This window comes from Mesoplodon mirus, assembly GCF_964341445.2.
Source record: "Mesoplodon mirus genome assembly, chromosome: 8".
NCBI lineage: Eukaryota > Metazoa > Chordata > Mammalia > Artiodactyla > Ziphiidae > Mesoplodon > Mesoplodon mirus.
The window spans coordinates 53,542,479-53,562,221 of NC_138984.1; the positions used below are offsets into that span (position 1 = coordinate 53,542,479).

The following is a 19,743-nucleotide window of genomic DNA, read 5'->3' on the forward strand; positions in this document are numbered from 1 at the left end:
ACAAAAAGATGAGATTAATTTTTTTAAAAACCATGAGGGGCTTCCCTGGTGGCGCAGTGGTTGGGAGTCTGCCTGCCGATGCAGGGGACGCGGGTTTGTGCCCCGGTCGGGGAGGATCCCGCATGCCGCGGAGCGGTTGGGCCCGTGAGCCATGGCCGTTGAGCCTGTGCGTCCGGAGCCTGTGCTCCGCGGCGGGAGAGGCCACAACGGTGAGAGGCCCGCATACCGCAAAATAAATAAATAAATAAATAAAACTGCAAAAATCATGACACTGTGGTTTTGGTGCAAGAACAGACACATAGATCAATGGAATAGAACAGAGTTTAGAAATAGACCCATATTTATATGGTTAACTCTTCCACAAAGGTGCCAAGTTAATTCAACAGGGAAAGGATAGTCTTTTCAACAAATGGTCTGGATCAACTAAATATCTACATGAAGGGGTGGGGGGGAAGAACCTTAACCCTTACAAATACTGTAGACAAAAATTAACTCGAAATGGAAAACAGATGTAAACGTTAGAGCTCAAATTACTAAAATTATAGAAGAAAACGTGACAAAAAATACACATGACGTTGGGTTAGTTAGAGATTTCTTAAACAGACCACAGGAGCACAACTATAAAATCAAAAACTTCTGCTCTTTGAAAGGAAACTAAGGAAAAAAAGAAAAGGCAAGCTTCAGACTGGGAGAAGCTAGTTGCCAAACATATCTGACAAAGCACTTATATTCAGAATATATAAAGAGCCCTTATCAAGTAGAAGACAACCCAATAAAAGAAACAAGCAAAAGATATGAAGACACTTCACCAAAGAAGATATACAAACGGCCAATAAGGACATGAAAAGATGCTCAACATCATTAATCACGAGGGAAATGAAAATTAAAGCCACAATGAGATACTACTATACAACCACTAGAATAGCTTAAGTTAAAAAGACTGACATTTCTGGGACTTCCCTGGTGGCGCAGTGGTTAAGAATCCGCCTGCCAATGCAGGAACATGGGTTTGATCCCTGGTCCAGGAAGATCTCACATGCCATGGAGCAACTAAGCCCATGTGCCACAACTACTGAGCCTGTGAGCCACAACTACTGAGCCTGCACACCGCTACTGAAGCTTGCGCAATCTAGCGCCTGCGTGCTGCAACTACTGAAGCCTGTGTACCTAGAGCCCATGCTGCACAAGAAAAGCCACCACAATGAGAAGCCTGTACACCACAACGAACAGTAGCCCCTGCTCGCCACAACTAGAGAGAGCCCACTCACAGCAGTGAAGACCCAATGCAGCCAAAAAAAAAAAAAAAAAAAAAAGACTGACATTCCTAAGTGTTGGTGATGATGTGGAGCAGCTTAAATTCTCATTCACTGCTGGCAGAAATGTAAGATGCTACAGCTACTTTGGAAAATGTATGGCAGTATCTTATAAAGCTAAATATACCTTCTTATAGTTTGCAGAAATTTCACTCCTAGGTATCTACTTAATAGAAATGAAAACAGGCCTATAAAAAGACTTGCAAGCAAATGTTCATACCATCATTATTCACTACAAATGAAAAACTGGATGCTACTTATATGTATATCAACTGGTAAACAGATAAGCAAATTAAGGCATATCCATCCTATGGGATACTACTGATCAATAAAAAGAAGTACACTATTAATATATGCAACAACATGGATGAATCTCAAAAACATCATGCTTAAAGAAAGAAGTCAAACACGTAAGACTATATATTGTTCCATTTATATGAAACTCTAGAAAAGATCTTTGTTGCCAGAGGTGGCAACTATAAAGATGCACTGTGGAACCTTCTAGGGCAATGGAAATGTTCTGTAGTTTAAGGTGGAGGTTACCTGACTATATAAAATTACCAAAATACATCAAACTACACACTTAAGATGAGTGAATTTTGTTGTATATATTAGCAAGTCGAATTCAGTAGTACATACACAAGACATCATAATCAAGTACTATTTATTCGAGAAAAATATCAGGAATTTGTATTACTATCATCTGTCATATTCAAAACTAAAGGAAAAAAAATTGCAGCAAGTACAGAAAAAGTATTTGACAAATTCAAGACTCATTCTTTTTTTTTTTTTTTTTTTTTTTTGCAGTACGCGGGCCTCTCACTGCTGTGGCCTCTCCTGTTGCGGAGCACAGGCCCCGGTCGCGCAGGCCCAGCGGCCATGGCTCATGGGCCCAGCTGCTCTGCGGCATGCGGGATCCTCCTGGACCGGGGCACGAACCCGCGTCCCCTGAATCGGCAGGCAGACTCTCAACCACTGCGCCACCAGGAAAGCCCTCAAGACTCATTCTTAACAGAAACTCACTAACCTGATAAAGGGTACCATACACTGCAACGAAGAGTAGCCCCTGCTCACTGCAACTAGAGAAAGCCCATGTGCAGCAACGAAGACCCAACACAGCCAAAGAAAAAAAATAAATTAATAAAAGAACATGGATCCCAGCCTCAACTTTAAAAAAAAAATTAATTCAGAAACAAGAAAAGCACACCCACATCACTGCTTTTATTCAACATTCTACTGAAGGGCTTAACTAATACAATAAGTAAATACGACACAAGAATTAGACAGGAAGAGCTAAAACTCTCTTTATTTGCCAGACACTATTCTATGCGCCAGGTGTTGTTCTAAGAGTTTCATGCTTTTTAATTCCCACAGTAGTCCCATGAGATATGATTATGAAAGGAAAGTTGAGGATAAGCAAGTTACCCAAGGTTACATAGCTAGTAAACAGCAAAATCAGGATCTTAACCCTAACCCTAATCCAAGCAGTATAGCCACAGAATCCATACTTTTTACTACTATGCTATCCTTCCTCACATCTGGTTGTCCACTTTGAAAATACAAGACACTCAATAGAAACTATAGAACTAATAAGAGTTCAGGGATGTTGCTGCATAAAAAAAGTAACAAATAAAAACTGATAACCGATAGTGTTCTTATGCCTAACAATTTAAAAATGAAAGAGAAAAAAAAGGTCCCATTTCCAACAGAAAAATATGGTAAGGTTTTCTAGCATAAATGAAAAATTAAAAAGTAATTTAATTTTATTAAGTGATTTATTTTTGGCTGTGCCGTGCAGCTTGTGGGATTTTAGTTCCCTGACCAGGGATCGAATCCGGGCCCTGGGCAGTGAGAGCATGGGGTCCTAACCGCTGGACCACCAGGGAATTCCCAATTAAAAAGTAATTTTGAAAGATACTAAAGAACATCACAATTAAAGAAAAAATACCAAAAAAGGAAGGAATATACCATGTTCACTCATTAGTAGACTGAATAGATGAAAATTCCAAGTCTTTTCAATTTATTTATAAATTCAAGGTAACTCCATCAAAATCCCAGAATACACGTATCAAATAAATCTGCAAAATAATACTAGACAATGTTTATAGAAACAAATATTTAGTTAAAATATAAAAACATGGAAAAGAGTTTTAAAAAACCCACTGAATTGATATAGTAGTTACCACTAGGTAGGAAGGAATAGGATCAGGGTGGGTAAATGGGAAACCTTAACTGTATCCACTACTTTTTCTCTAAAAAAGAAAATAAAATATCTGAAGCAAATATGACAATGTTAAGATTTGATAAAGCCTGGTGGCAAGTATAGGGGTGTCCTTTTTATCATGCTCTAATCTGGTTGAATTGTTTGAAATACTTTATAAAAAAACAATTACATACAAAGATTACATCATTCTAAGACATTATAAACCATTTATTTTGAAAGAAGCTATAATTCTATGAACTGAGAAGAATAGCTCTAGGGCTGTTATTATTATACTATTTTGCGGCTTGGGGATTATGCAATACAGAAAAGAATAGGTATAGTTCATTTTATTCTTGGTGTAGCTTAAATGTATTTAACACTTCTGGGGTGCCTACCAAACTCAAGATACTTTGGTAGGTTATGAAAGAAAGATAAAAATTGAGTCTCTCAAAGAGCTCATAATCTAGATGGTGAAATAAATTAACTTTAAAAAATAATGGGGAGGGCTGCCCTGGTGGCGCAGTGGTTGAGAGTCTGCCTGCCAATGCAGGGGACACGGGTTTGAGCCCTGGTCTGGGAAGATCCCACACGCAGCAGAGCAATTAGGCCCATGAGCCACAATTACTGAGCCTGCGCATCTGGAGCCTGTGCTCCGCAACAAGAGAGGCCACAATAGTGAGAGGCCCATGCACTGCGATGAAGAGTGGCCCCCGCTTGCTGCAACTAGAGAAATCCCTGGCACAGAAACAAAGACCCAACACAGCCATGAATGAATGAATGAATGAATGAATAAATAAAATAATGGGCAGATATTTATGATCCAAGGGTAATGTTCTACCCTTCTGACCCTCTTACTTTTTCTGTATTATTTTTCCTTTTCCTGTAGGAAATATCTGCATTACATTATTTTGTTCCTCACCATTATGTGTGGTTCACCATAAAATTAACATTAGCATCAACATATTTAAAAATCTAGAGGAAAAGTGTTTCTAACTGTAATTCTTAAACAGAAATTTCATTTTGGGAGGGAAGTGGGAGTGCATTTTAGTGACATTCACTAAATGCCAGTATCAGTTAAAAACAAAAACAGAAAATCCTGCAATATTTTTAAAATTAAAAAAAAATTTTTTTTTTGTGGTACACGGGCCTCTCACCGTTGTGGCCTCTCCCGTTGCGGAGCACAGGCTCCGGACGCGCAAGCTCAGCGGCCATGGCTCACGGGCCTAGCCACTCCGTGGCATGTGGGATCTTCCCGGACCGGGGCACGAACCCATGTCCCCTGCATCGGCAGGTGGACTCTCAACCACTGAGCCACCAGGGAAGCCCCTCTGCAATATTTTTTACTCTATGTGAAATAAACTATAAAAGCAACCCAAGCTTTCAGCTTTAAGAACTGTATCCTTACACCCATCTGAATTTACCTCTTGATTAATACATGTTATGCATATATCAGTTTTCATTTGCTTTTAAGCATTTACATAAACGGGATGTCTATTTTTTTCTTCTCCCAAATTATAAATGCCAAGAACCAGTTATAAAATCACACTGCCATGAAGTTACACAGAAACAACTATAATTAGCTTTAAAATTTTATTGAAATTCAGGTTTAGATTATTTAACAATATATTATATTGTATATTTTCTAACCAGTATTCTCACCTGCTTTACATGATTTCTGAGCACAATTTTTAAGAGTTGACATTTTCTGCCTAATTTTCCATGATATGCCAATTATACATTCATTAAAATCTCAGATACTCCCATAAAATTGTTCTTACCTCAATGTCAGAATTAAAAAAAATAAGACCAAATATTGAAAATGTAAGACATTAATAGTAGCCACTGCAATATAGAAAAGAAAATTTACACAATATTAACTGTTTAAAATTGCTGTTAACATTTATTGTAGTAATGTAATATATGAACGTTTAACATAACAATATGAATTTTTCATTAAAATGTTCAACCATTTCCTACTGAAGCATGTCCAAAGTTATAAAAATCTTCTCTTTTAAAGTAACCTATACTGAATTAGTCCAAAAGTAATTGTGGCACTTTGGATAAGACATTTATTTTATTGCATATTTTAAGTACCTAAGGTACAGCCTGATTAATAGCAGGTACTGGAAAGAATAAAAAGCAACTGTTTCCTTAAGGAGTAAGTCGTTTGGGATCACGGGGAAACATTGAGGTCTGACGAACATTGTGCAAGCCCAAAAACAGCATAGTCACTCGTTCCAACCCTGGAGAAAACAAAATAATCATTAATTCATTTTCTGAAAATCTCCCAGGGTCTTACCTATTGAAAACTACCAAAACAATATCACTGATCAACAAAATGCTTTTCCTTGTTAGGAAGAAAAATGACTTCTATTATTTTGAGTTTAAAATGGAATATTTTGGGTCTGATTCAGAAACAGATGATGCTGTATGTGGAAAGGACTAAATGAGATATTCTTAAGCTGTATGGATTCTGTGAAGTGTGAACTACAAAAATCTATGTAAATATCCAAAATTTATGATCTAAACAAACAAAAAATATTTTTAAGTCTATTATTATGTTTTCAAATGAGGCCAGATTTTAATTATGTAATCCAGGCTATCAGTGTAAGATGAAAGTCATAAACTTGTTCACGGAAATTTGATTCAATGGAAGTTACCAGAAATTTATTATAATTCAATACACATGAAACATGGAGGTTCCTAGCATAAAAGACTCTATAATACATTATTGTACTAAATGTTTTGAATGTAGAAGAGTCTGATTTTGACATGTGACTTAAATACTATATTACTGACAAAAATTAAGAACAAGTATCACCTAAGAAACACAGCAAAACTAGCAAATGAAACTTTTTGTGTGCAATATGATATATCTAGTTCACTGAATTTTAGCAGGCTAATACATCCCACAAAGAAGGCAAGGTCAAAGAATACTTTTATATATCAACAACTTTTAAGTTTAATATGTTTAACATCTAAAAGTAATATAAATAAAAGAATTAATATTTTTATTTCTATTCCTTACTCAAAAACATCTGCAGACGTAAATTTGAACCTTGTATTATAGTAACCTAACACTAATCAAAAAAAAATCACCATATCCCATCTTCCACTCAAATATTAATTAACAAAAATAGGTAGTATTTTGATAACCATTCAAGTGTCTTTCTTCACAAGCATGATGAAAATTTACATTGTCAGTTACAAAAGTTTGAAAAATATCATGCAAAATGCACATCATTCAATATTCTAAGAGAAAATAGCCATAAATTTCCCATTGAAATTTAAACTATGTATATATTCAATGTAGCATTGTTTGTAATAACAAAAGGCTGGTAATACCCTACATGCCTATCAATAGGAAGCTGGTTAACAAGATTACCATGCACCCTTTCAATGGATTCTATGTAGTGATTAAAAATGAATGAAAAAGCTCAAGTATTGATAAGGAACAACTTACAAAATATAGTAAGTGAAAAATGCAAGGTATTGAATGGTTTAGTATACTACAATTTGTATAAAAAATGTATTTTAAAAAGTGCATGTAGCTTTGCATATGTAAAGATTATCTTTGCAAAGGCAAAGAGGAAACTAGAAATAATAGTTTTCTGTAGGGAGGTGAATGTACACTCTTCTATATGCTTTGAATTTGAAATTTTTGTAAGTATATTACCTGTTTACCAAAAACCCCAAAACAAACAACAGAAAACTTAAGAGTTTTTGATACGGACATCCAAAAGTTGAGTAAGTTAAATATTTACTCATTTTCAATCACAGAGCAGCATCCACTCTAGAAGTGGTTCTAAAAGCCAATGAAATGTTACATTTCAACAAAAACATTTAGCAGCAATATGAACTAACCTGAGGGAGAGCTTTAATCTGGCCTAACCTGAATGAACTCATGGGTATAGAAAGAAAAGAGGATACTCAAAATCAAATTTTCATTTAGTCGTAACTCACTTAAAAAATTCTTATAATTCAAATTTGTATTATACTTAGCACTTATGAACTTATTTGTAAGCAATAACAATATACAGAATTTACTTTTTGGAGTCTAATGCTGAAGAAATTTTGTTAGAAATGAATGAACACTTTGACAAATGAAATCTGGGTTGGAAATACTGTCATAATACAAAGAAATATTACCAATGCCTCCACCAGCATGAGGAGGGGCTCCAAAGCGGAAGGAATCAATGTATGCCTTAATTTTCTCCAAATCTACAAAACAAACATAAAAAAAACCCCACGTAATTTATCATCTTATTTAGCTTAAAAAAATTGCAAAAGCAATTACTGTACAATGAAGATTAAAACAAATGACTGTTTCTGAAAAGTCTTTAAAGGGTTTTAAAATTTACTGTTTTCAGAATATACATGGCCCTCCTCAATATATTTAAGTTGTTTACCAATTCCATGATGTAAGGCTCTCTCTGTTAGCAGCTGAGGATCATGTATTCTTTGAGCTCCTGACAGTATTTCTTCTCCTCTCATGAACATATCGTAAGAGTTGGACTGTTTCTGCAGGAAAAACAAAAAAATACCACTCAAGTGGCTATCACCCTATCACACATACATGGAAAAACACCCTTTGTTGCATGAAGAGCAAGTCCATTTTTTCCTACAATTAATGATGGAACCTGCTCCAATAAACATGATTTGTTTCTCTAAAACAGGATTAAACTAGTGAGGGTTGAATAATAAGTTCTTCCTTGCCTCTATCAGATTTTATGTTCCCCTTCTCCCACACCTTCCAACAACAAATCAGAACATTATATCTTCTTTTAAGAAGTAGTGCTGATTCTTATTTCACTTTATCATCTGAAATTTTTTAAGTGTGATATGATTTTGAGATCACTTTTGGAACTTCAAATTATCAACAGGTGTTAGTCTTTTTAACTTTTAAAACGCCATTATTTTAAGGAAAGTAAATTGAACATCAATTTACCATAGCTCAAACAATTCCTTATCAGGTTTTAACTTCTTTCCTTGTCTTTCAATAAACCAATGGTTCTCAAAGTGTGATTCCTGGACTGGTAGCTTCAGTATTACCTTATCAGAAATACCAATTATCAAGCTCCACCCCAGACCAACTAATCAGAAAGTCTGGTGATGGGGCCCACCAATCTGTGGTTTAAAAGCCCTCCATGGGGCTTCCCTGGTGGCGCAGTGGTTGGGAGTCCGCCTGCCGATGCAGGGGGCGCGGGTTCGTGCCCCGGTCCGAGAGGATCCCATGTGCCGCCGCGGAGTGGCTGGGCCCGTGAGCGGAGCTTGCGCGTCCGGAGCCTGTGCTCCAAAACGGGGGGGGCCACAGCGGTGAGAGGCCCGCGTACCGCAAAAAAAAAAAAATAAAATAAAAATAAAAAATAAAAAATAAAAAAATAAAAGCCCTCCAAGTGATTCTGATGCCCACTAAAGTTGGGGAACCAGTGCAGAGGAAAAACAATGAAAAGCCACAAGACATTATTTAGATTAACTACCAGGACAGAATGTGAATTCTTAGTTCAAGATCAATAATAAAATGATTTGGTAAAGTCTTCAAATCTATTAATACTATTTGTTGTTTATATAGTGTTACTTCCTCATATATCTTTAAAAATGACATGAGGAACTTCCCTGGTGGCGCAGTGGTTAAGAATCCGCCTGCCAATGCAGGGGACACGGGTTCGAGCCCTGGTCTGGGAATATCCCACATGCCGCGGAGCAACTAAGCCTGTGTGCCACAACTACTGAGCACCTGCGCCACAGCTACTGAAGCCCACGTGCCTAGAGCCCGTGTTCTGCAAAAAGAGAAGCTACCACAATGAGAAGCCCACGCAGTGCCACAAAGAGTACCCCCCGCTCGCTGCAACTAGAGAAAAGCCCGCGCACAGCAAAGAAGACCCAACACAGCCTCCCACAAAAATAATAATAATAAATTTAAAAAAGAAACACATGAAAATTATTTTTAATACACGTTCTGGGGACTAATTTGCTAGAATATTCAAATTTCACAGTATCATTTTGACCTGACAGAAACTAGTAGCAATACGTATAAAAACGTGTCCATCAAAATTGCAAGTTACTAATGAAAACCATTATTCCCATTGTACAACTTGACACGGTGACAATAAAGTTTTCCATCTTCCCCCAAACAGGTTATTTAAAATCAAATTACTTACAGGATTTCTTGGGTCAGGCATGGTATAGAAAGGTCTTACAGCCAATGGATATTTATCAAGAATATAAAAATCTGTATCATACTAGAAAAAGAATAAATATGATTAAAACAGATTTTTAAGAAGTTTAATGAAAGTAAAAAGTAGGCTACCATTTCAATTAACTCTTTTTTTATACATAAGTTTTGTTCTTCAAAATTACTGTACACTCTACATACAATAACTATTCTGCTTCTTTCAAGTAACACCTGTATCCTACAGTATTTTGCCATGATGTTATAAATTCTTCCAATATACTTAATTTTTAGGAGTTGTTGACTATTCGATCATAGTTCAAATATGCATTTTTCATTTTCTTTTTTTGGACATGTAATATCTTTACAATTTCTCCTCCAATGAAAATTATGCTGTGATAAACTTCTTTAATTTTCATTTTTTTGCATTGCAATTCTAGCTCATTTAGTTTTTCAGATGTATTTTATAACTATTTTTGTTAAATTATCCCAAATCTCATTGGGTTTTACAAAAACTACATTAAATCTATAAATTATTTTGCGAAAAACTGACGTATTTTACTATATTCATCTTAAAAAAACCTTGATTATTCCCCCCCCAATAATTTAAATTTTCACTTAGATATCTAATATTTTAGATACTAATTTGGTAGTCTTTCTTAGATGAAAACTACAATTGAAATAAATAACATTAACATGAAATTATGACAATTTTGCTAGAAAGAATATGTGACCTACATTTAGTTAAAAAAAAACCAGTCACGTTTCAAATGTTTTGATGTTAAACATTTTTCCTAAAACTGGAGCACAGAGAGAATGTCAACAGAGCTGACAAATTAGAAATGGCCCTACTGAAACATCATTTTAAAGGTATAAACTCAGTACTATGCAGTTTCACAAACAGGCTAGTTCCCCAGTCAGTTGAACAGTTTTGAATGCAACCAGCAGGAGGAGCTCAAGGACTGTTTTTATTCAATTACACAATTTTCTTAGTTTCTTTAAAGATCACACTAAGTTTAGCTTTTCTCTTCTTTGGAATTTTAGAAAATGAGATAGGAAAGTAGCTTTCATGTAAGAGGCATAAAGGAAATTCATTCACCCTCTAGTCCCATGAATTAGCAAGGGTAGTCAGGGAAGACCATTTCTAAATAATTTAAAATCATCTTGAGGTCCTCTCTAACTAATCTGACAGACTTAGACATCACTTTTAGAGGTACCTCAGTACAACTTATGCAAAAATCAAATACTGAGCTAATCATACCATTTGGGCAAAGCCTGTCTGAGTACTTTTTATTTTTCTAAGAATTAAAAAAAAAAATTATCCCCCTTGGTTTTTATTTATTCTGGAATATTACCATTCTAGGAAGATTAGCCCAGCCCCCCTTGCAATTGTTCTCTAGTTCCAGGGTATGTTTCAAATTTATAAAAAGAAATCCAGCATGTACAAGAGTCCTTACCTTTTCCTTTACCAAACGACCCAACAGTTTTTCATTTGGTGTACTGAAAAAGAAACAGGAAATCAGATGTTTGAAGATCAAACAGCAACTTAAAAGAGTTTTAAGTTAATAAGGAACCTCTTCTATTTGAAGTTCTCAAAGGATAAAAAATTTAGCCAAAATACATAGTTGTCTATTCTGTTCCTTTTTAAAAAGGCAACTACTACTGGAAACCACTTATGAGTGCACCTGGTACAGTTAGTAGGTGCTGCTCAATAATATTTAAATAAATAGAATTTAGCAATTCACTGATTCAGAAATAACATGGATGAAGTAGTTTCCTGCAATTACAGATAATGAAAGTTTACTATACCAACACAGGCTTCTCTTGCCATTAAATGGTTCTACTTCAAAATGGTCTCTCCTTTTTTACTCTTTATCAAAGATTTATAAAACAAAAATCAGTATTTCCAAGTAAAATGTAACAGTGTATATATAAACCAATTACATTTCTATAGCCAGGACTTTGCTACTTTAAGTTCTATCCTATTTAAGAAAAATTTCCAAAATACTTACAAAAATATTATCCAACTTAAACTAATTATAGAATTTATGGTTTTCCTTAAAATGTCATCTAGCAATGTACAGGATGATTAAAACAATATATATACACATGTGTACACACACACATATATATTTGTTAAACAAATAAAGGTAAATGAAGGGTTTTGGGTGAAATATGTTTTTAAAAAAATCCTAAAAATAATAATAACCCTCTCTTCCTTCCTATATTGATATGAATTATTGTGTTGGCTTAAATATTTTAACTAAAGAACCCTTGAATAAAACGTAAGGAGACAGAAATCTCCAATCTTTATTGAACTATATAATTAATTTCAAAATTATAAATTGTTTGATCTGAATTTAGATAATATAATACAGTTATATCAAAGATCAGTGACTTGTGTAACTTTTAGAGATCTTTAAAAGTTTCATACCCTAATCCTGTATGGGGACAGATTTAGGCTGTTGTCTATACCCTCTAACACCACTGATTTAGAAAGAGAGTTCACATATTAGATGATAAAATCACAGGCAAAAGGCCCTATATTTTCTTTAAAGCATTACAAATATGAAGCAAGGGGGAAAATGCACAAAAATGGTGTTTATAAACAAAAATATTGAAGCTTAGGCAAACCACATTAAACATAACATTTTATTTCAGATCACACATTGAACAAAACAAGCATCATACTATATATCAAAATTAATAAAATTGAAGTTTATCAACTGGGTGAAAAATACATCATTCATCAATATATTTATTCTTTTGTATCTTTAAATCTAATTACTAAAGTTTTAAAAATCACAAAGACAAACAAACCTTAGATCTTCTTCATCTCCCATTTCAATTCCGGCTTCCCTAAGCATAGCTAATGCTTCACAATACTCTAGTCTTAAAGTTGGCTCCAAAAATTTGAATGGCTCACATGGGAACTGTTTATTCACCGTCTGAATTTCAGTTTGAAACCTATTTGTACAATGATTAAGAGTTAATAAAAATGTGTGAAATAAATATTTTCCCCACATGAGGTCACTGTGGCAATACATAAATATAAAATTTTTTTTTAACCAATACTGGTGAAATAAGGAGCATACAGCTTTTTTTCTTCCACACACTCGATACACATTTTTTTCGTAAACAAAGAAGCAACATTTTTAACATTTCATTGGAGTTATTATATGTGCACTGATAAGGAAAGGACAACTTGAACAGGTTCTGCGGTAGAAACATGCCCTTTCCAGCTGAACCTGCTCATTGCCACAGATCTCCTAGCTGTCCCGGGAGCCTGTACTCAAGCGGCCAGTTGACATGGACCCAAGAGCCTATATACTATTAGTTCCATGGTTCCACTGATAACAATTTTGAATTCAGAGACAACTCAAAAGGAAATGCTTTTAGAGCAAAGCTCTTTCATGTAAAATCAGCCTCAGTATAGAAATTGCCTCAGGGACTTTTAGGCTCTTCAGTAGTAGAAACAGCAGCTAAGAAAAAATATCTGGTAGGTATTGAATACCTGTTTATGTCACATAAAATCATTCTTTGAAACAGTGTATGCACCAGAAAAAAACTGTTATCAAGAAATTAAGTTAAATAAGGAAATTTAAATACTTAAAAAATATTTAACACCATTTCTTAATCTCATTTGTCATCACAGTTGCATTAAAGGATAAAAAACTTTATAATTCATATCAGCTCACATTGTTAGAAACGTAAAATACCCATTTTATGAGGCATTAAAAAAATCTGACTTTTTAATACTTTAATAACACTTGTTATCATCAAGGAAGACCAAATTAATGAACACTTATCTTCCCCCATTCCCATTATGCCGTAAGTTTGTTTAGGAGAGTGCCTATTTCTTTCTCATTTTAATAATCACTATAGTATGTTTATTGTCTACCTTCTAAACAGGAGGCACAAGACAAATGTTTACTGCACTAAACTGCTGCTGTGGAAGATGGTAAGATTAAAAAGGTATATTTTTACTAAAGTATTTATGGATGAAATGATAGCTGAGGTTTGCTTCAAAATAAGAGGGCAGGGGGGAAATGGGTAAAACAAAATTGGCCATGGATTGACAATGGTTGAAATTGGGTGATGAGTATATGGGGTTTCATTAGGCTAGTCTATCTACTTTTGTAAGAGATTTAGAATTTTCCATGATTAACAGAACTGAAAAAAGTATGTTTACATTCTATGAAAACAGTAGAAATAAAAACACTACTACTTCCTGATTAGTCTAAAAATTTTAATGGAAGTAATAAACTTTAGCCACTGATTTATTCAAATCTTGATATAAGTAGGGTTAAGATGACCCCAATAATTAATTTTTAAATTGCTTTGCTTTGGATATTAACACCTATTCATGTTAATCAATGCTGATACAAAAATATGAATATCAATATTTTAACACATTATTGACCGGAGATGTATTAATACGTCTTTTGTTACCTGAATGTCATTGACCAGAGACGTATCAATACGTTTTTAGAGAGTGATACAATTAACATCACCGTGCGAAGTTGTTAGAGCTTAAAACTGATCAAGGACAGCTTATGATTGTCATTATCATTCACATTTTGCTCCATTAGGTTTTTGTTCCAACCTTGTGTATATTATAAATGCAAGTTTATTACCATAAAACTTTCAAAAATGATACATCACGAAATTTTGAGTGAAGAAGAATTTTTCAGTGAATTTTATGCAGATACTTTTTCTGACTGTCCGAGCGACATATATACTAGTGTCTCAGAAGACGACAGTTCTTCAGAATGTAGTTCTGATTTAGACGATGTGAATATCAGACCAACAAAAAGACAAAAAACCTTAGTGATTGATTCTGATAAGGAAAGTGAAAATGAAACTCAAGGTGCTAGAGAATGCTCCTTTGCTGCTACAGAAGAGTGGATTGAAGACAACATTTCACGAAAATTATAACATTTTACAGATGTGTTAGATGTAACTATTAATGTAACAACCCACAAAGTGTTGGTGAAATAACAGAATTAATTTTTGGTAACAACTTTTTCAAGCTGGTCGCTTCTCAAACAAACTTGTATCGTACACAGAATGAAAAATCATATAAAAAGTCTGATAAGGCTTTAAAATGGACAGATGTAACCAATAGTGACATGATGAAGTTTCTTGGATTAATAATTTTGATGGGACAAATAAGAAAGTCACACTGGAAAGAATATTGGTCTCGACTGATCCCTTACTTGAAACACCTATCTTTCCAAAGATTATGACAAGAAGAAGGTTCGAACAAATAGTGACATTTCTTCACTTTAACAATAACTTGGAAACTCTACTTCCTGCAGACAGAATTTCGAAAGTTAAAACTTTTTTGGATTAGTTTCTACCAAAATTTCAATTGATCTATATACCCAAACAAGAGCTATCACTTGAGGAGGCAATGATAAAGTGGATAGGACGACTCAGATTCAAAACCTATAATCACGGAAAACTTACAAAATATGGAACTCTCGTCAGGATGGTTAGCAAAAGTGAAACTGGATATATATGCAACCTTGCGATTTACATGGGTGAAGGAAAGAAACTGCAAGAAACTATTATCGGTCCTACAATCACCTTGGTTCATGGCACCATATTTACCAAGACAATTATTAAAACAGTGTGTCCACATCTGAAATATTGTTGAAAAATAAAACCAGAGTTTGTGGGATTATAAGAGAGAATCGTGGTCTACCAAACCAATTAAAGGAGAAATCTAAAAATCTACAGGGGGAGAAATAACATTCTTATGGACGGGAGAAGTGATTCTTCTTATGGAAGGACAAGAGGCTAGTCCACATGGTGAACAACTATTCATGATGCCTCCACAGCATCTACAGGAAAGGAAGACAGGAGGACTGGCCATCAGATAACTAAGCCCACCTGAATATTAGAGTATAATAAATATATTAAAGGAGTTATCAATCCGGTCAGTATCTGGTAAACTTCAATATCCTCTGGAAAACTCAAAAATGGTATAGGAAAGTGGGTTTCTATTTGAGTAATTGTGGTTTACTCAATGCATTTAAAATTAATTGTAGCATTAATGCACAGAATAAAATGACTTACAAGCAATTTTTGTTAGCTGTAGCTAGAGAATGGATAAGTGACCATTCTGGTGAATGTAGTGGTAGTCCTGCACCTGGTCTTTCTTGTGGCATTTCTAAAAGAGCCCCCCATAAAGATCCACCTTGTTGACTATCAGGTAAAAGCACATATTCTAGAGGAAATAATACCCACAGGACTAAAAAAAAAAATGCCGCCAGAAAGTGTAGAGTCTGCTCTTCCAGAGGAAAGTGCAGTGAAACACAGTATATTTGTAACAGATGTTCTGTTCCCCTGCACAGAGTTGACTGCTATACTGCCTATCACACTAATGAAATATTAGAATGCTTTAGTAAGACATGTACAAAGTTTTAAATAAATACATTAAGTGCAGGGCTTCCCTGGTGGCGCAGTGGTTAAGAATCTGCCTGCCAATGCAGGGGACACGAGTTTGAGCCCTGGTCCGGGAAGATCCCACATGCTGTGGAGCAACTAAGCCTGTGTGCCACAACTACTGAGTCTGCGCTCTGAGCCTGAAAGCCACAGCTACTGAAGCCCGCATGCCTAGAGCTCATGCTCCGCAGCAAGAGAAGCCACCGCAGTGAAAAGCCTGTGCACCGCAACGAAGAGTAGCCCCCACTTGCTGCAACTAGAGGAAGCCCGCGCACAGCAACAAAGACCCAACTCAGCCAAAAATAAACAAATAAATAAATAAATTTATTTAAAAAATACATTAAGTGCAAAAAAAGTTGATATTTACTCAAACGTGGGTGTTTCAATATTCACTTACATAATAAATCGCTGGCCACAGGCGTTCGTTTCTGCAAAAATCCCCGAGTCAATGATGTGTTAAAATACATTTGTATATTCTTCTGTGAGAGATAAGTACTAATGATAAACAGGAGAGGGATAGGACAAAAGCCAGATAACCCAGTTTACAACTGACATAGAAACTTAAAATTCCTAAATGCTATATAGAAGACAGAAAGAAGGCTTTTATTTCCAAGTTGCCATGTTAAGTCTACTGAGAAAGCACAATGATAATGGTGTCTGAATCTCTAATTTGTAAGTAGAGATTTGATTTTAATCCCAAGGGCCCAATTCATGCTTGGTCTGTTGTTACAAAAACCAAAGTGGAAATTTCATATTCCAGTATTAAGTAGCGAAGATGTCAATACCTAAAATAAACGAGTTTCACAAACCTCCTTGAATTATAAATGTAAAAAGAAAATGAGAAAAGCTCTATTCCTTCATTATAGTTTCAAAAGATATTTTGTTTTATAGGGAAACATCTGTTGTTCTGTTGACTATCTGAATGAAAGTTGCTTAAAATAAACTCTGCTGAAATGTTTCAGAGAACAAAGGTTAAAAGAAAAGGCTGGGAGGACTGGCCAAGATTGCAGAGTAGGAAGACCTGAATTCACCTCCTCCCATGGGCACACCACAACTATTTACAGAGCAACTATCGATGAGAACAACCAGAAGACTAGCAGAAGAGATCTTCTACAACCAAAGATATAAAGAGGAACCACAAAGAGACGGGTAGGAAGGGCAGAGGTGTGGCATAGTCAACAACCATACCTCCAACGTAGGCAACCAACAAATGGGAGGATAATCACAACTGCAGAAATTCCCCCCAAGGAGTGAGAGGTCTGAGTCCTATATCGGGTTCCCCAGGCTGAGGATCCTGCACCAGGAAGACAAGCCCGCTAGAATGTCTGGCTTTGAAGGCCAGTGGGGCTTGCACTGGGGAGAACTGAAGCCCCACAGGAAACAGAAAATCCACTTAAGGGTGCATGTAAAATCTCACATGCTCTGAGACCTGGGGCAGAAGTTGTAATCTGAAAGGAGACAGGGTCAGACCCACTTGCTGATCTTGGAGAGCCTCCTAAACAAGCAGAAGGCAACTGGGACTCACCCTGGGGACACAGATGTTAGCAGCAGCCTTTTTTGGAAGCTCATTCTATCGTGAGGACACTGGTGCTGGCAAGCGCCATTTTGGAATCCTCCCTCTAGCCTATTAGCGCAGGGACCAGGCCCGGCCACCAGCCAGTCAGCACTAGTCCTGGGAAGCCCCAGGCCAAGCAGCCAACCACACAAGGATAAAGCCCCATCAACCAGCAGGCCAGTAGTAGCTGTAGACCCCTTTCCTCCAAAGCCCCCAGCCACCCTAGGATCTGGTCCTGCCCACAAGAGGGCCCAGGATTGGGCCCTACCAAATAGTGGGCCAGCACCAGTCCTGGGACCTGTGCTGCCCACCAGTAACCAGCAGGCTCTGCACTAGGCAGCGCTTGGCAACCAACTGGGCTGGGGGCCAGCCAAGCCTATCAGCATGCCCACAGAAGTCAGCCCTGCCATAACAGAAGGGCCTACACAGCTCATACCGCAGGCACCCCCTAGAGCATATCGCTCTGGTGAACAGAGGTGAGTGTGCTGCTGGGCCCTATACGATGTCTCCTACATAGGGCCACTTCTCCAAGATCAAGAAACATAATCAACCTACCTAATACATAGAAATAAAAACAGAGAATCAGGCAAAATAAGGTGATACTGGAATATTTTCAAAACAAAGGAACAAGATAAAACCCCAGAAGAAGAGCTAAGTGAAGTGGAGATAAGCAATTTACCCAATAAAGAGTTCAAGGTAGGGAATTCCCTGGTGGTGGTCCAATGGTTAGAACTTGGTGCTTTGACTGTGGGGGCCTGGGTTCAATCCCTGGTTGGGGAGCTAAGATCTCATAAGCCATGCAGCATGACAAAAAAAAAAAAAAAAAATCAAGGTAATGGTCATAAAGATGCTCAATTCACTTGAGAGGAGAATAGATAAACACAATGAGAAGTTTAACAGTTATTAAATATAAGAAGAACCAAACAGAGATGAAGAATATAGTAACAAATAAATACACTAGAAGGAATCAACAGTAGATTAGATGATACAGAGGAACAATTTAGTGAACTGGAAGACAAAGTAGTCTAAACCACTCAAGTTGAACAGAAAAAAAGAATTTAAAAAAAAAAAATGAGGACAGGGGCCTCCCTGGTGGCGCGGTGGTTGAGAGTCCGCCTGCCGATGCAGGGGATGCGGGTTCGTGCCCCGGTCTGGGAGGATCCCATATGCCGCGGAGCGGCTGGGCCCGTGAGCCATGGCCGCTGGGCCTGTGCGTCCGGAGCCTGTGCTCTGCAGCGGGAGAGGCCACGGCAGTGAGAGGCCCGCGTACAGCAAAAAAAAAAAAAAAAAAAAAAAAAAAGAGGACAGTTTAAGTGACCTCTGGGACAACATCAAGCAGACTAACATTCACATTATAGGGGTGTCAGAAGGAGAAAAAAGTGGCAGAGAACGCATTTGAAGACACAATAGCAGAAAACTTCCCTAACCTTGGCAAGGAAACAGATATCCAGGTCCACGAAGTACAGACAGTCCCAAATAAGATCAACCCAAAGAGGTCCACACCAAGTCACAGTGTAATTAGGCAAAAATTAAATACAGAGAATATTAAAAGCAGCAAGGGAAAAGTAACTAGATACATACAAAGGAACTCCTATAAAACTGTCGGCTGACTTTTTAGCAGAAACTTTGTAGGCCAGAAGGGAATGGAACCATATATTTAAAGTAATTGAAGTTAATAAACCTACAATCAAGAATACTCTATCTGGCAAGGGAGGCTATCATTCAAATTTAAAGGAAAGATAAAGTGTTTTACAGACAAGCAAAAGCTAAGAGTTCAGTACCACAAAACTGGCTTTGTAAGAAACGTTAAAGGGACTTCTCAAATGGGGAAAGAAAGGCCACAACTAGGGAATTCTCTGGTGGTCCAGTGGTTAAGACTCCACACTTCCACTGTGGAGGCCGGGTTCAATCCCTGGTCAGGGAAGTAAGGTACCGCAAGCTGCGCAGAGCAGCCAAAAACAAACAATCAGAAGGCCACAACTAGAAATAGGAAAATTACAAAGAAAAATTCTCATTGGTAAAGGCAAATATATGGTAAAGGTAGTAG

At 36.6% G+C, this 19,743-nt stretch overlaps 1 protein-coding gene across 2 annotated transcripts in view; it reads right to left on the reverse strand.

Annotated features, from left to right (window-relative positions):
• Positions 1-5,092: 5,092 nt before the first annotated feature.
• DARS1 (aspartyl-tRNA synthetase 1) overlaps positions 5,093-19,743 on the reverse strand; it is a 68,312-nt gene continuing 53,661 nt past the window's right edge. For both annotated transcript variants that reach the window (XM_082630758.1, XM_082630757.1), the window contains exons 11-16: positions 12,509-12,655; positions 11,146-11,188; positions 9,678-9,758; positions 7,926-8,037; positions 7,666-7,737; positions 5,093-5,759 (exon numbers count right to left, since the gene is read on the reverse strand). In XM_082630758.1, coding sequence (XP_082486884.1) covers positions 5,668-5,759; positions 7,666-7,737; positions 7,926-8,037; positions 9,678-9,758; positions 11,146-11,188; positions 12,509-12,655 — 547 coding nt within the window. In that variant the 3' untranslated portion in view covers positions 5,093-5,667. The remainder of the gene's footprint in view (positions 5,760-7,665; positions 7,738-7,925; positions 8,038-9,677; positions 9,759-11,145; positions 11,189-12,508; positions 12,656-19,743) is intronic.